The sequence below is a fragment of the Xiphias gladius genome, chromosome 24 (assembly GCF_016859285.1).
Source record: "Xiphias gladius isolate SHS-SW01 ecotype Sanya breed wild chromosome 24, ASM1685928v1, whole genome shotgun sequence".
NCBI classification, from domain to species: domain Eukaryota; kingdom Metazoa; phylum Chordata; class Actinopteri; order Istiophoriformes; family Xiphiidae; genus Xiphias; species Xiphias gladius.
This window is the reverse complement of record NC_053423.1, coordinates 837,088-854,929: the sequence shown is the minus strand read 5'-3', so window position 1 is coordinate 854,929 and position 17,842 is coordinate 837,088. Positions and strand designations below refer to the sequence as shown.

Sequence of the window (17,842 nt, the reverse complement as noted above, 5' to 3'; positions counted from 1 at the left end):
AAAGGAATCCGTGAGGCACATTAAATTAACTCAATATACATACGTATACTGAATATACATAAATACTTCTATACTTAATTTTTTTTGGACAACAAATATGAATTTTAGTGAATTGGGTTAAACTGGCCTTCTTTAAAGAGAAAAAGAGATATTTAGAAGTACTGATTATTTGCAATTGAAATTTCAGGTAATTCAAACGACTGCTAGTGTGCAGTATAAATTGCATTTCTACCAATTTTCTTGATTTTACAAATAAATAAAATGTAATTAGGGAAGATTTTCTAATAATGGCTTAACTTGCAACCTAACCTCCTCTTTAGGTAGCCAGAGACACATAATGCCTACCTTCTTGCTTATTTATATTGTGATATAGCTATTTTTATCAAATTTTAAAGTGTTTTAAACTTACTTACTGTTATTGTGGGAAAGACACTGGTGTTCTTATTTTATATTATAATTATAATAAAACAAAACTTATTGTTCTCCTTCTCCTTATCTTCATTTAATGTATATCACCTCCTGACTTGAGGTCAAGACCACGAACATGGCGGAACTGTTTAATACATGTGACACACAAAGTTACTTACACAGGTACAGATTGGTGATACTGTGTGAAATCTGGCTAATTAGCTAAATAAATCAGACCTGTGGTTGGATCTACAGTATATATTTATTTACTAGCTGCTTAAATGATATGTATATAAACAATAATATGTGTATAATATGCCTCTAATATGTCAATAATATGTCTCTAAGCAATATCCATAAAGAGTTACCTTTAGATTCCTCTAGCCAACTTTAGACAACTTTGTACATTACTTAGTTATATTTTCAAACTTTATATTACAACATCTGTTGGTCCTACTGGACCATGAAGTAAACATGTGTTTCTCCTCCAGATAAACTTAGGGACAACAGTAACCATGACATCTAATGGAAGACAGGCAGTTGAAGGACAACGCCAGCCCTCTCAGGGCACTGGCCAATCAGTGCAACAGGCTACCGACCAGGCTCCTCCTATTCAGTCAAACAGGACCACTTCTCAACAAGGACAGGGAGGTCCCAGAGTGATCCGGATCACCCACCAGACCATGGAGCCTGTTGTCATGATGCAGATGAACATTGATGGTATGTGTGCTGCCATTTCATCATAGAACCTGACTACACATGTTAGTACTATGGCCACATGGGCTTCTGTGATTTGTCTGACAGAGCCATTATCCCATGTATTTAAATAGGAATTATGAAAGACATGGACTGATGAAGCAGAGCGTGTGAAAGTGCTGCATCCTAGTCAGTCAGACAAATGAAACAATGAACCTCTTACTGTGAAGATTATCTGCAATAGCAGTTATAAATTATTGTGGAAAGAAATAAATACAGAAATGAATATGAAAATATTAAAAAAGGGAAAAAATATGTCAGGACATAAATTATTACAGAAATAAATTAATGTGGATATAAAAATTGATAAAACAAGTATTTTATTAGGATTTTATATATTTGCACAAGTGATGCACAAATAACAATGAACAGTGAAGTGTAGAGAGAGTTCAAAAAGACAAAAAGGGGAATATACATTACCTCTACATAAATTATATAAAACAGTATTCCCAGTGACAAAGATATAATGCATGTAGGTAATATATAAAAAAAACAATTTTCTAAAACAGTGGTTACACTCTTTATTTTTTAATGTTAATTATTCAGTTGTTTATTTCCCTCTCAACCCTAGTATATACTACTTCACTAACATTGGAGATATACAGTTAGGTTTATAAGTATTTGGACGGTGACACAATTTTGGAACTTTGCCTCTCTACACTACCACAGTGAATTTGAAATTTAAGGGGTTTAACAAAAATATTGCATTAACCGTTTAAAAATTACAGCCATATTTATACATAGTCCATCATTTTCAGAGGCTCAAAAGTGACTGGTCAATATAACATTATTATAAATAAAATTATTATTTTTAATACTAGGATGAAAAATCCTTTGCAGTCAATGATTGCCTGAAGTCTGGAACCCATGAACTACACCTAATACGGACTTTCCTCCCTTGAGATGCTTTGCCAGCCCATTACTGCAGCCGACTTCAGTTGCTGCTTGTTTGTAGGTCTTCTGCCCTCAATTTTGTCTTCAGTAAGTAAAAGGCATGCTCAATTGGATTGAGGTCAGATGATTGACTTGGCCGTTGAAGAATATTCCATTTCTTTGACTTTAGAAGCTCTTGCGTTGCTTTTGCAGTATGTTTTGGGTCATTATCCATCTGTGAAGCACCGTCCTCAGTCATCAGTTTTGCAGCATTTGGCTGTATCTGAGCAGGTAGTATAGCCCTATAAACTTCCAAATTCATCCTACTATTTCTACCAGCACTCCCATCATCATTAAACACCAGCAACCCAGTTCCATTGCTAGTCATTAATTCCTATGCCATAACACTGCCTCCACCATGTTTGACAAATGATGTGGTTTGCTTTGAATTATGAGTCGTTCCTTTCTTTCTCCATACTCTTCTCTTACCATCATTCTGGTACAAATTAATCTTGGTTTCATCCGTTCAAAGACTCTTGTTCCACACTGGGCAGGCTTTTTTTAGGACTTCTGGCAAAGTCTAATCTGGCCTCTCTTTTTCTTGAGTGTTACCAGTGGTTTACACCTTGTGTATTTACATGCCTCTGTATTTACATTCATGAAGGTGTTTTTCGATTGTAGACTTTGACAATGATACACCTACTTTCTGACCTGGCTAGATGTTGTGAAGGGTTTTTCCTCACCAAGGAAAGTATTTTCATCCACTTTAGTTGTCTTCTGTGGTCTTCTAGGCATTTTGGTATTGCTGAGCTTGCCAGTGCATTCCTTCTTTTTAAGAATGTACGGCTACCAAATGCAAATTTAACACTTGGAATCAGCTCTGGACCTTTTATCTGCATATTTTGTCATGAAATAACGAGGGGACAGGCTTCACCTGCTATGCAATTAATCAACTGAATTGTCCAATTACTTTTGAGCCTCTGAAAATGAGGGACTATGTATAGACATGGCTGTAATTCTTAACGGGTTAATGCGATATTTTTGTTAAACCCCTTCAAATTAAGCTAAAAGTCTACACTTCAGTCTTATCTTGACAGCTACATTTCAAATCCATGTGGTGGTGTACAGATAAAATTACGGAAATTGTGTCACTGTCCAAATACTAATGGACCTAACTGTAGCTACAGAGTTACAATAATTATAACAAGTGGTTTTAGTGTATTTGGTCTGTGAATTCACTGGATGCCAAAAGCCAAATATCCCATACAAGGCACATGTCTGCCCCTGGTCACAGGTCGTTCCTCTGTCCTGTCACTCCATTGTGTGAGCTGTCACAATCTAAAAGGAAAACTAGCCAACATATCTGTTCATTTGACATGAGAAATTCACAGGAGTTGATACAACACAGCACACATTATTTCATGAGCTTAAACTGCACTTGATCTCAAGCCTGTAAGGGAAAGTAATCCTATACATTATTGAAAAGCAGATATGTGATTTTAAAGTTATATATAATGTATATATCATATTTGAAGCAGTGGCCATGACCAACCCTTTCTTGTTCTGTTTGAGTGTAGCACCAACCTCTCTCCCCACCATGCTTCTTGTACTCTCACTGTGAAGCTGATTTCTGCTCTTGTTGTATTGAACAGGTGAATCAGCTGCTGGATCTCACGCTCCAGGACAGCCAAATGGTGCAGGTCCCGGACAGCCCGGTGAGTGCTGGTCTGTGATGGGGAAGTTTGTTGCTTTGGTAATAGCTGTCTCTTCCTTGCAGTAATTAATTTCTTTAGACACTTTGGGTCAGATGAATTTTAAGTAGATATACTCAAAGATCAGTTTTTCAGGACAAACCTCTCTCTGTAACCAGGAGTGACACCTGTCCACTTCCCAGGACTGCCCCCTGAGTTCATGCAGGCCATTGTGCACCAGATCTCCCACCAAGCCGTTTCTATGGCTGCTGCAGCCTCAGCAGGCCACCCAGCACAGACGGTGTCTGGCCCTGGCTCAACACCCAGTGTTGAGGCGACTGTTTCCCCACAGCCCCCCCACCCTGCTCAGGCCAGGGTGGTCATCACCAGACCATCCTTCTCCCCTCGGATCCCTCAGCCTGTGGGAACCAGGGAAACCACCATCAACCTGAGGGCTACAGTACCCACAGCTGGCCAGCAGGCAGGACAGGTAACACCAGCAAAGATTGGTTAGAGACTTAGCTACATCTAGGGCTATAACTAATAATTATTTTCATAATTGATTAATATGATAGATATTTTCTTGATGAACTGATTCATTGTTTTTTCAATATTAAGTCAGAATACAGTTTAAAATACCCTTCAGAATTTTCTAGAGCCCAGGTTAATGTCATCAAATATCTTGTTTTGTCAGACAAACAGTCCATAACACAGAAATATTAAATTTACTATATGGAATAAGAGCAAATTTTTTCAAATTTGAGAAACTTAAACAGTGACTCGAGTTGCCAGTTAATTTTCTGTCAGTTGACTAAACGATAATCTAATTTATCATTGGGGTGTTGCTTTTCCAAAGATAAAGTTTGAATAAAGTTCGAATGAGATGCAGTTCATTTGAATGAATTACAATGTGCGCACCCATGCATGCAATAAGCAAATAGCTCCTCTTTTATATATGCCTCCTTTACCCCTCCGTGAGCAGGGCACACCTCTGGCTCCCTCCTCCCTCACCCAGATGATCAGTGGCCTGGTCGGACAGCTCCTGATGCCAGGGCAGCAAGGTCAGTGTCAACTGATTTTTATAGTTAGAGCAGCTAACACACCCAATGTTCTTTTTTTTCTGTAATACAGATAGTAAAGTCAGTCAGTAATGGCCTAAAATGCAGATCATGCCTGCAGACAGATGTTGTTATTGATTCTCATATTGACATTATCTTCTAATGATTGTCTCTGATTAAAATATTCTGCACTCAATTTTCAAACGCTATCCTCTTCTAGACCTTTTGACCATATTCATTGGCCGTATTTAGCAAATGGAAATTGCTCAGGTATCGTCATGTTTGATTTCCTCCCCAGATACAACCACCTGTTATGACATGACCAAATTTCATACTTGGGTCATGACACCTAAGCAAGATCCGTTCGTGAGAGAAGACCATAGGGTATGGTCAAAATAAATAGTGTATATGTCAGCTGATAAGTCTCAAAAATTGCAGTACAAAAATTCCAGACTAGGTCTGAAGTAATTTTGAAACAGTGTCTCCATCCCACAGTTTGTCCACCAGAGAGCACTGACGTGTTGATTTTTCTGTAAAATGTCCCACTCAGTTGTCTTGGTAACAATTCATAAAAAAATTGATCCAAGGGATCCGTATCAGGACTCTTTATTTTATTATGCTTTTATTTAAAAAAAAAAAAAAATACTACTGGCCATTATACCATGATCAGATTTTTTTTAACTCTATAATATTAATATCAGTATTGGTCTCAAAAAGCTAGTATTGGTTGGGCTTTTCTTATTTTTTCCTGTTTTTTTTTTTTTTTTTAACTCCTCCAGGTGATACTGTTTCCACATCCTCTTCGACCAGCTCTCAGTCCTCCTTCTCTACCTCCTCTTTTTCTGTATCCTCCAACATGTCTCCCCCTCCCTCTGCCAACACCTCTGGACAGACATCCACCCACACCACAAGTACAACCTCCATGGGCCAGCCAGCAGAAGGCAGTCCAGAGGGAAATCTGGGCCGGGAGCCAGGGGGTCTCAGCTTTGGACCAACTCCCTCCATCACTGTGACACTACCGGGGATGCCTGGCTTCTTCCAGGGCATGTCAGACTTCACACCGGTGAGTTCATATATACAAGAAAATGATGACATGCAGGGCTTCACCTGATTCTAAATGGCTCTTACCTGTCATAGTAGGGCCAGAAAATGTTACATTTTGAATTATTGATTGGCCATTCTTATTTAATTCTTTATGTTAAAGTAGATAATAAAGAAAACTAAAAACATCCCCAAAACAAATAATCAATGTCAAAAGGACACTATAGCAGAAGGAGATTATAGCAGCAACCAAAAAGTTGTAGGCTTTAACTTTCTGATTACCCTTCTGGTAATACAAGCATTTGAAAATTTATGAACAACCTACACAGTCCAGACAATAAATAAATGTTAGTTAGGCACACTGGTACATTTTGTCAGTACAATATACTGTATCAACAGATCAACAAACTAAAACATATTCGTCTTATACACAAAGCATGAAGGGATATCAAACCAATATTATACATTTATCTGTTACATAGTTTGTGAGCATTCTTTGGAAGTCCTAAACTGTACTACACACTTTTATACTTTTAAATCATCCTCAAGATTGTACCAGTACATACTGTACCTGGTACACTGTTAATAAAAAGGAATTACACTGTAAATTGGGAAGAATTATGCTGTACGTTGCAGACTGTATTCTAAAATGTTACCAAACTCTTGATGTGTACAGGTTTGTTTGTAGCTGAACAGAGCCATGAACATGTTGATTAAAAACGTTTGTTTTTTTCTGCCTAGCCACCTGCCAGTAGCCCTGGTGGCCCAGCCCTCCCCCCGTCCACCAGTACTGCCCCGCTCCGGGCCAGCAGCGATGCCAGTGCAGACTCTCTGAGCCCGGAACTGTTCACTGGCATTGTACAGGGAGTGCTGTCCACCATGATGAGCTCTCTCGGGGCACAACAGGGCAACAGAGAGAGTATTGCACAATTTATCCAGAGACTGTCCCAGACCAGCAACCTGTTCAGTCCTGGCTCTGGAGATGCTGTAGGTGAGTCACAAAACAGGAGAATGAATATGACTGCACCTTTTAATCAACACTAACTTCTTCATACTCACTGTATCATTTCAAATCCAATCTTCTGGAATCAGGCCAAAACAGTGAAATCATATGACCATCCTAATACATTCTTAGAACTAATTCTAAATGCATTCAAGTTTCACACCATTTGCCATCATTGCTATTGATATACTGATAAACTAGCTCTCACCCTGGCAGGGTTCTTTGGTGACCTGCTGTCCCTGGTATGTCAGAGCTTCTCTATGGTGGATATGGTGCTATTGCTTCATGGGAATGCCCAGCCTCTGAGCCGCATCCAGCCCCAGCTTACTGACTTCTTCACAGAACACTACCTCCAGGGCCAAGAGTCCAGTGATGCTAACATAGCTGTAAGTACTATAGAGAGAGTTCCTCACTATTTGTTCACACACTGAGCTACTTGATTGGTTACTTAATTCCTATTAAAAGCACAGTTTTGCGCTGTGTAGACATGCAGTAGACATGGCATTAGCCTCGTTCAAACCATTTGTTTATTGAGTATTGATGAATGATGGGTATCTAAGTCTGACATAAAAACAGTATCTTTTCCTAGGTACCATTATGCCCTGCATATGGGACATCAGATACCTGAGAAATATTGCTAATATGGAGGCTGATATGGAGGCTGTTTTTAATCTGTAGCAGCTCTATCAGTGTGAATATTATTAACTGATGCAGTAAGAGTGTCAAGAAAAAGTAAACCCTTTGAAATTACCTGCATTTATTTATAAATCTGCCTTAAAATATGATCAGATCTTCATGTAAGTTACAATAATGAACAAACACAACAAACAGGCTAAAGACATCAACAAAAGCAAACCTGTGGTCCAGTCAGTTAAACCGGATTGGGTGTGTGGGTTTAAGCTGCTTTGAATTATTTAAAAAAAAAAACACTCATTTTGAGTTTCCTATTCACCAGATGCATGTGCTGAGGTGAACCCTGCCTCACAAAAGAGAATATCTCAAAAGAGTTAGCACAAAGAATTGTTGATTTGCATAAAGATGGAAAGGGTTACAAAGTCATCTCAAAGAGTCTAACTGTCTATAAATGAGGAAGATTTCTTTCTGTGGCTACTCTCCATAGAAGTGGGCGCCCAGTTAAGATGACCCCAATACAGGTAAAAAAGAAGCCCAGAGTAACAGCTAAAGGCTTAAAGGAATCATTGGAGCTGGTTAACATCTCTGTTTGTGAGTCTACCATACATAAATCATGGAGCATTGCTGCATAGAGCATGGTGTCCATGGCAGGACTCCATGGAGGAAACCACTGCACACTCACACTAACACTTCCTGGAGTGTGCTTGAAGTTTACCAAAAGGCCAGCTTGACTCTCCAAGCTACTACAGGGCAAAATGTTTTGAAAGTGTTTTATAATGTTTGAAGTACGGTGAAAGGAGCATCACAATTTGGGGCTGCTTTGCTGCCTCTGGGTCTGGACAACTTGTCATTGTGGGGAAAAATGTATTCCCACGTTTATCGAGGTATCTTACAGGATAATATCATGGCGGCTGTCCACCAGCTGAATCTCAGTTGAAGTTGAGTGATGCAGCACTACAGTCACCCTAAAAATGAAGCAATTCTACTACAGAATGACTTCAAATAAAAAAAAAATCGCCTTTTTGGAGTAACCCATGAAGAGCCCAGGCCCTAACCCAATAGAGATGCTGTGGATTGACCTCAGTGAGCCATTCACACCAGAAATACTAAGAATATGGCTGAGCTGAAGCAATTCTATGAGGAATAATAGTCCAAAATTCCTTCTGAACATTGTGCAAGTTTGATCCGCTGCTACTTAAAGTGCTTGTTTGAGGTTATCGCTACCAAAGAAGGTTTGAAAGTTATTAAATCCAAGGATTCACTTAATTATGCCACCAGCACTGTGAATGTTAAATGTGTATGTTAAATAAAGACACAAAAGGTAATAATTGTTTCTGTGTTGTGAAGTTAAGCATATTTTATTTGTCTGTACTTGTGACAATGAGGAAGCATTTGGCCTCATCAGCCCATGACCTTCGGAACACACTGAACTGTGGAATGAAGCTTTTGGGTTGAGAGTCACCGCCAAGTCTGATGCCATGGTTTTCTGCCGGAAACTGGATTGCTCCTTTCAGGTTGGGACAGTTTCTTCCCCAAGTGAAGGAATTTAAGTATCCCGTGGTCTTGTTGCCGAGTGAGAGTAGGATGGAGTGGAAGATTGACAGGTGGATCGGTGCATCAGCAGCAGTAAGGCAGGCGTTGTACTGGACTGTTGTGGTAAGGAGGGAGCTGAGCCAAAAAGCAAAGCTTTCAATTTACCAGTCAGTCTACGTTCCGACCCTCACCTACGGTCACAAGCTTTGGGTAGTGACCGAAAGAATGAGATCGTGGATACGAGCAGCTGAAATGAGTTTCCTCCACAAGGTGGCTGTGCTCACTGTTAGAGATAAGGTAAGGAGCTCCGAAATCCAGAGGGACCTTGGAGTAGAACTGCTGCTCCTTCACGTTGAAAGGAGCCAGTTGAGGTGGTTTGGGCATCTGATTAGGATGCATCCTGGATGCCTTCCATTGGAGGTCCTCTGGGCACATCCAACTGGTAGGAGACCCCAGGATAGACCCAGAACACGCTGGAAATCCCATAGAACATCTGGGGAGAGAGCTGAAGATTGCAGTTCACAGATGCTTCCCGTCCAATCTTACATAGCTTGAAAGGATCTGCCAGGAAGAATGGAATAACTGACCAAATCGAGCTGTTCAAAGCCTTTGTTACTCTCCCTAAACTGCAGCTCAACAAGGAAACACTGTATGGGAAAAAATAAAGGGGGAATTTTGCACTAAAAATACAGTAAATTTGTAAGATCTTGATTTGTCTAATTCAGACGGCTGAAGCCTCGTATTAGCTTCGAAAAAACTTTGATGATGATTACACCAAACAAAAATGTTTTTTTAAATATTTGAAAAAGATGTGAACCTATCCTTTAAGAACACACCAGTGATCTCAGCAAATAATAAATTCTCCAAGCTTTGTATTTGTGATGTTTTTTCTATAATCTTTTTAATAAAAGTTATAGAAACAGGAAAACTTTGAGAAGCCAATTAGAACCATGCAATCAGTTTTCTGTTGCCACACGGAATGATAATTCTTCCTGGAGCTATATTGCATTGGTTAGGACATGGGAAAGCACACATTTGATCAGCTTTTGGCAACCAGTTTAGTCTTGGTTTATGTTTTTATACCCAGTTCAAACTTAAATTTAAAATTTAAGGCTTTAACACATTGTCCTCTCTTCAGACTGCAGCTGAGGACCTCACCAACAGACTGGAGGAGTACATAGCTGAGAGCTTTGTAAGGACAACCTCTTTCACACACAAACTCACGCAGACTACTGCAGTCCACCTAATGTACTGTGCTGTGTGCTAGGTACAGTATGTAGCAATGGACATAAGTGAGTTGTGTTTGTTGTGTCTAGGCTACAGTGACAGTGCGAGAAGGAGTTGACATCGTTCAGACCAATATGTCATTCCTCAGACAGCAGTTGACACACATGGCCTCACATATCATGCGCTGCAACGGTAAGTAAGTTAGTAGGGAAGTCAGTGGCTGATCACCCGGCTCCAGAGTAAACTGGTTATCAATCATCCTCTGCTTATATTCTCCTCCTCTGTGACTGAGCTGTAGTCAGTGACCTAGAAAACAGGCTGAAGACAAAGTGACCCTATAGGCAATGGTAATAGTATTTTAATTAACAGTCACTGATGAGTTGTCATGGTATCATCCTTTCAAAGCTCTAGGTCCATTTTTGTCAAGCATCCCAAAGCAGGAAATCAGTCCTTACTGAAGTGAACTTTTCGGATTAGGAGAAAAACCCTTTTATCAAATTTCTTAACTTGAAAAATGACTGATGTAGTTGCTGTAATTTAGGAGACCTCAAGAGGTGTCCTAACCTGTTATGAACAACAGGATCCTGTATAAGTAAATGTTCACTGATGACTTTGAGCTTACTTAAAGTTACCATTTCAGCAAAAAATTCAATCATTTCTTTGGCAGTCCTACTGTGGGTTGTAAAGGAGAAAACATATTTTCTATATACACCGAGCTCCTCGAAACATCAGCGAAAGAGAAAATACAGTTTTGAAACAGTGATGATTCTGTCACAACCAGCAGTTTCTGCAGTATCAAATCAAACTTAGATCACCTGTACACCTCTTCAGATAATGCATAGATTCATTCTGTTCCCACCACTCAGCAACAAGTTATGGAAAAACAAGCTGCATACAAGTTTACAATTTAGATGTTATTTAATCTTTGTGAGTGACTCATCATCTTTACTTACAGCCTAGTGCAAATGGTTTATTGGTAAACATCACTATAAGATTTAAGCTATTTATAAATTTTGGCATCATATTATCATATACATGGCGTGGATAACTCAGTAATGTATAATTTACCAGAACTCATAAAACCTACACATAAAAAAGTTGTGCTTTTTCCTGGATTTGAAATTTTTTCATAAACTACAACACGTGATGTTGATTTCTACTTTACAGTGTGAGTGTGGTAAAATAGCACTGGCCCACTCTCCTAAGTGTCATCCTGTTCCTTGCTGAAAGTCAGTGTAGGAAGCTTCATCGCTCTCAGTCCTACTCTAAGGTGACACTGTTTTTACTAATTGGTTGACTTTAATAATGACTGCTACAAGTAGGCCCGTATTCATACAGCATCTTAGAATCCCTCCTTGGAATCACGCTGAAATTTAATTAAAGACTAGTAGTTTTCCTGACAGTTCTGATCTAAATTATCAGACAGTTGAATATTCTGAAATGCAGAAAATAGCTTTAGTCTTCATGTGTACAGACAAGTTACCAAGGTAACTAATATAACTGATCTACACTCAAAGAGCGCTTTATTAGGAACACCTGTACAACTGCTTGTTCATGCAATTATCCACTCAGCCAATCATTTGGCAACAGTGCAATGCATAAAATCATGAAGATACAGTTCAGGGCTTCAGTTCAAGGGCCTCACCATCAAAATGGAGAAAACAGTGTTATCTCAGTGACAGTTGACAGTTGCTCGATTGTTGGGCTGGTCTCAGTATATCTGAAACTTTAAGTTTACTCAGATTGGTGCAAAAAACAAAAGGCATCGAGAGAGCGGTAGATCTGCCGACAAACACCTTGTTGATGAAAGAGGTCAGAGGAGAATGGCCAAAGGGGTTGGAGCTGACAGAAAGGCTACAGTAACTCAGATAACCAATCATTACAACAATGGTTAGCAGAAAAGCATATCAGAATGCACAACACATCCAACCTTGAGGTGGATGAGCTACAACGGGGGAAGATCTCATCGGGTTCCAGTCCTGTCAGTCAAGAAAATAAATCTGAGCTGAAAACTGGACAGTTGGGCACAAAACTGGACAGTGGAACGAAAGACTGGAAAAACATAGCCTGGTCTGATGAATCTGGATTTCTGTGGATGGTGGCATGCAGATGGTAGGGTCAGAAATGGACTGCATGAATCCATGGACCCAACTTGCTTTGTGTCAATAGTCTAAACTGGTGGTGGTGTGCGTAATGTATTCCCTTAATATCATCAGTCATGGTTTGAATGCTACAGCCTATCAGAGCATTGTTGCTGAACATTTTCATCCCTTTATGGCCACAATTTACCCATCTTCTAATGGCTACTCCCAGCAAGATAATGCACCATGTCACAAAGAAAAAGTCAGATCAAACTGGTTTCATGAACACAAGAATGAGTTCAGTGTATTTCAGTGGCTTCCCCAGTCACCAGATCTGAATCCAACAGAACACCTTTCCGTTCTGGTAGAAAGGAAGATTGGTAGAATGAATCTACAGCTGACAAATCTGCAGAAAGGATGTGATGCAGTCTTGTCAACATGGACAAGAATCTCAAAGGAGTGTCTCCCACATCTTATGGAATGGAATGTTTTGAGAGCAAAGGGAGGCCCTACCGAGTATTACTATGGTAACTTATTTTATATCCTAAACCTGATGGAAAGCCAATGTGAAGAATTTCAAAGGGGTGTGATGTGTGTCGTCCAGCTGGATCTGGTTAACAGCCTAGCAGCAGCATCCTGGACCATTTATAGATAATTAAGAGATGATTTGCCAAGACAGGTGAAAAGGGAAAACAGTAGTCAAGCTGGAAGGACACAAAATTGTGAATTATCATCTCCCGCTCAGGTTGTGACACAACAGACCTAAGCTTTGTGATATTTGTTATCTTTAAAAACATGTATGGGTCAGTGATTTAATACGGTAATCGAAATGCATAGCTTGATCAAAGATTTCACAGAAATTCCTTATATTTGACCATATAACTGAGGAAAGGGGCAACTTTAGTAGCTATACTATCTGGAGTGATGATTAGGACCTCCGTCTTATCTGTGTTTAGCTGTAAGAAGTTGTAGAACATCCAGTCCTTAATGTCAATCACACAGTTGTGCAAAACAGGGTTTTTCGGTGTTATCAGGCTTAAAGGAGACACACAGCTGAATATGTGTATAACAGTGATAGGATATACCTGAGAATTTGGTAATCATTTTGGTAATAATGTGACCCGAGTATATAATATATGTATTTATAAAGCAAAAGTGTAGGACCCAAGACAGAACCCTGAGGAATACCATAGGACAGAGCAGCATTATCACACCTGTAGGGACCAAGTGACGCAGAAAAAAAAACTCCTAACCGAGAGATACGAGGAAAAACAGGCCAGGGCACTCCTAGAGACACTCACCCACCACTGCCTAAGCCTTTCAGTCATGATTCTGTGATCCAAAGTGTCGAAAGTTGCACTAAGATTCAGCAGCACCAAAATGGAACACTCATCCCCATCAGAAGACATCATTATGTCATTGGAGACTCTGAGGAGAGCGGTTTCGGTGGAATGCCTCTGAAGGAAACTAGACTATATCTTAATGTGATGTTCAGTCAACACAGCAGTGAGCTGGTTGGCAAAAACTTATATCCTGTTGAAATATCAACAGGGAGGAAGATTTCATTCTGCCCACTCGCTAATTGAGTTCCTGCAGGGAAATGGGAGAGAAACAATCCAGACTAAACAGGCTATGTGTGCATGAGAAGACAACACTACTTTTGGGCCAAAAGCTGCAGAAAACAGCAGTGAGGTGATTTAAGACATGAGAGGACTTGAGACGTTTACTGGGCAGAAAATGTATGTTAAAAGACAGTTTGAAAAAAACGCAATAATGGTCAGTGACAGGCAGCTCTCCAGAAAAAATACAGTCAAGATTTAAACCATGTGTAAAATCAAGGTCCAGAGTATGCACCTCAATGAGTGGGGGACCAGACGTGTTGAATAAAATTAAAGACTCAATGACATTTACCAATCAACTGTAAAGCTGCAAGAGACTTAGCTTATGATGGAGGATGAAAAGAATTACTGAAATCTGATATAAAAGAACTCTTAAAACCAGGGGAAAGGTAGATTAAAATGCAATTAAAGGGATCAGAATGACCTCCTTTAGTTATCTGCAATTCAAAAGTGGAGAAAACTCCAGTGCTCACAGTCCAACTCTGAAAACTGTTCCTGAAGTCCACAGCGAATCCTCCACCCCAGCCTGAGGACCCTGGAGTGCAGAAAAAGGACAATCAGGCGGGCGCAGTTCAATTAGAAGGCCATAATCCATAGTCCTCTGCCAAGTCTCGATTAGAATCAGAAAATCCAGGGTTTTTGAAGTGTATAAATCATCCAGTATAAAGGATTTATTTACAATGGCGTGAGCATTCAACAGCTCAATCCTGAGGGGCGAGGACCCAATGCTAACAACATGCAACTGATCCATGCAGCGCAGGTACCATTGGTCTGAGCCAACATGCACAGCAGAACATTGACAGGAAGGCCTGTGCCTAATAATTGTCTGTATTGGGAAACAGTTTGGAGATAGGATTAATGATGGCTGAGGCTTGTGCGGGGAGCTAACATGGGAGACAGCACTCGATGAATAGCCAGAGGTGGATGTTTGTGGAGGGGGGCGTGAGATATGAACAGTCAATCATATAGGTCAACAACCGGACTGAACGTGATACTTTGATGGGCATCAGGTGTGTATGGAAGAACAGGGATGAAGGACGCTGTATTCTAAATTGATAGAAAGCACCCATGCTGTAGCTCTGTTTAGGTGGAGACTATCTGCACCGTAGAGGTGACCACATTTACAAAAGAGGTTGAAATTATCAACGAAGTTCACGCTATTGGTGTAACAGGCAGACGCGAACCATGTGTTGAGGCTGAGCAGCTGCATGAAGCACCCCATGCCACGACCGTGAGTGGGGATTGGATCGGACAAATAAACATTGCTGTGGGTCTGCTTGATGTTGTTCAAACCGACATGAACAAGGACCCTGGCAGCATCGGGATAAGAATTTAAAATGCCTGGGATTTTATCAGCAATGTCTTATACAGTAGCACAAGGGAAGCAGAGAGCGTGTGTTCTGCTGACTCTCACATGATTGATGACCGAGTCACCTATAATGAGAGTTGAGGGGGAAGACAGCACCTTTTGATGGGGGCTGCGGGAGCAGACAGCAGCCATGCAGGTTACCAGACTGGTTGCAGTCTCAATATGGCTGTGGTGGGATGGAGCCTTGCGCTGTGACCTCTGTTGCTGGACAGCCGACTCTTCCTCCAGGGCCTCCAGACCAGCAGAAACACCTTGTGATGGAGATGCAGCTGCAACTTTATTCCCATTGCGAGGTGGACTTGCAGAGAAATTAGCTGACAATGAAAGGATGTCAAAAATGGTTCACCCAGCTGGATGTCCTGTGTTGCGGGAACACGAGATGAGGGAAGAGAAAGTCATCCCCTCCTTATGTGGTCACCAACCACCTTCAAATGCTCCAGGTGTAATGAAGTGGAGCAGCTACTCAGGGATTTTGGTTTAGCCCAGAGCAAGAGCCAGGATGGCGTATGTAGCAGCAGGAGATACGATGGCTAGATGAGCAGCAGCAGCCGGAGTAGAGGCCGCTGCTGCGGCTTTAAAGGGCAAGAAAAGCCAAAGTTGCTCACCATCTAATAATGCACTCATGGAATTCCTTGAGCATCAAACAACTATCGCCACAATTTACCATCTTCTAATGGCTACTTCCAACATGATAAAGCACCATGTAACAAAGCAAAAGTCATCTCAAACTGGTTTCCTGAACCTGACAATGAGTTCGGTGTACTTCAGTTGCATCCCCAGTCAACAGATTTGAATCCAATAAAACACCAATTTAAATAGCTTTCAATAAATAAAAAGCTTTAATCTCATCATGTTTACATGATTTATTAATTTATTACATTTACTAATCCACCATTTGAAGGGTAGACTTAGTCAAAATATTAGTAGGGACCTTACTTGTCCTAAAAAATAAATATATATACAAATGAGAATACTGTAGTGGATAATTTGATTCAGGTGCATGATATGATCCTTGAGGCAATTTAAGGACCCTTGACTTGTATGCATTATCTGAAGACCTGTAAAAGCAAAGTTTGATTGCTGCAGAAATTGTTGTCTGTTGCACAGCAGATTCTTCAGAGACACCATGCTCACAGAGGAATGATTCAGTTTTTGTAATTGTCAGTAAGCGTTCTAAGCCATTTCTCCTCGCATGGATTGTTTCTGCCTGACTTCCATCTCCTTCAGCTCCTAAAATTCTAAGACTCCTTTGGAGCTCCCTTAAATAACAGCACATGTAAGAGTGATTACATTAGTTGAGAAAGGTGATTAATGCTAATCTTAACCCTGAAAGTAAGTGTCACTGAGAATTGTTTACTAATTAGGACTGATTGCCTACTCTGACGCATGATGAGTGTGAGCAATGAACCCACTTTTAACTTATGATTTAAAACTTTAAGCTAATTTTTTCATGTTCAGGATATTTTCATATTGTTAATTGTGTTAAGACTAGGAATCTGTTGTCATCTAAATATTTTTTTAGCTGTAAGACCAATGACATCAAGATGACGAGATGTGAGTGGTTTTCTGTCTTGGCTTTTCGTTGGTGCAGATCACACGTTTGGCCCTCGTCTGCTGTTACTGTGCACACAGGGCCTGTTTGAGTGTCTGGCTCTAAACCTATACTGCCTTGGAGGAGAACAGAGAGCTCTTACTGCAGTCATCAACCACCGCATTGTTAGTATATAACATTTATAACCACACCATTATAGAGTACTCATGTGATGCAAGTCAATCGCTGTATGGTACTTCATGTTTCTATGCCTCTCTATGTTTGTGTAGAGGAGGATGTCTGCAGAAGTCAATCCCAGTCTGGTCAACTGGCTGACCAGTATGATGTCTCTGAGGCTGCATGTCATTCTGGAACACAACCCAGTTACTGAGGACCAAATCCAGCACTACGTCATCTATACACAGGTAATAAATAGTCATCAGTGAGCGTGAGTGAAATTCATAAATGTTTATTTATCCAGAAATATGCCACTAAAACCACAATGTCCCGTGTCGATTTTGTTCTATACAAGCAACACACACAGGATCAGGTCACTATATTGCTTGGTGAAATGTGCTTTCATTAAAAAAAAGAGGTAGGATTAAAATTAATGTTAAGTTATAATCAAGAGTATCAAAATTAATACACACATTCAACACAAGTTAATATTCAAGGTTTGAATATTTTGGCCCAGATTCAGTCAAGAGTTCCAAATGAACATTGCAAAACTGCGATGGCATTTCAGGGGGATTTGAACCAGAGGTCAGAGGCTGAATTGCAACAGCCATCAGAGAGTGCCACTATGGAGGTGAGCTTGGTTCTTTCTCATTTTTCTTTAAGGAGATTGATCTGAATAATTTCTGCCAGTCAAGCTTCTTCTTAAAAGATCAGTCTGGTGTTCTATATTTTAGGTTATCATCAACAAATCCCATGTGCAGACCCAAACCATCAGTGTGTTAACCTATCTCTCAATACTTTGACTTCTCTGCCCATTTTGTGGCTCTAAGCTCCAAGCCCAT

The 17,842-nt window shown here is 40.2% G+C and overlaps 1 protein-coding gene across 1 annotated transcript in view; it reads left to right on the top strand.

Annotated features, from left to right (window-relative positions):
• Positions 1-17,842, top strand: part of bag6l (BCL2 associated athanogene 6, like) — a 30,437-nt gene that overhangs the window by 5,023 nt on the left and 7,572 nt on the right. Inside the window, exons 7-18 of the mRNA XM_040121805.1 lie at positions 900-1,128; positions 3,690-3,752; positions 3,908-4,218; positions 4,711-4,789; positions 5,566-5,849; positions 6,569-6,818; positions 7,047-7,216; positions 10,135-10,188; positions 10,313-10,415; positions 16,884-17,008; positions 17,114-17,248; positions 17,569-17,631. Coding sequence (XP_039977739.1) covers positions 900-1,128; positions 3,690-3,752; positions 3,908-4,218; positions 4,711-4,789; positions 5,566-5,849; positions 6,569-6,818; positions 7,047-7,216; positions 10,135-10,188; positions 10,313-10,415; positions 16,884-17,008; positions 17,114-17,248; positions 17,569-17,631 — 1,866 coding nt within the window. The remainder of the gene's footprint in view (positions 1-899; positions 1,129-3,689; positions 3,753-3,907; positions 4,219-4,710; positions 4,790-5,565; positions 5,850-6,568; positions 6,819-7,046; positions 7,217-10,134; positions 10,189-10,312; positions 10,416-16,883; positions 17,009-17,113; positions 17,249-17,568; positions 17,632-17,842) is intronic.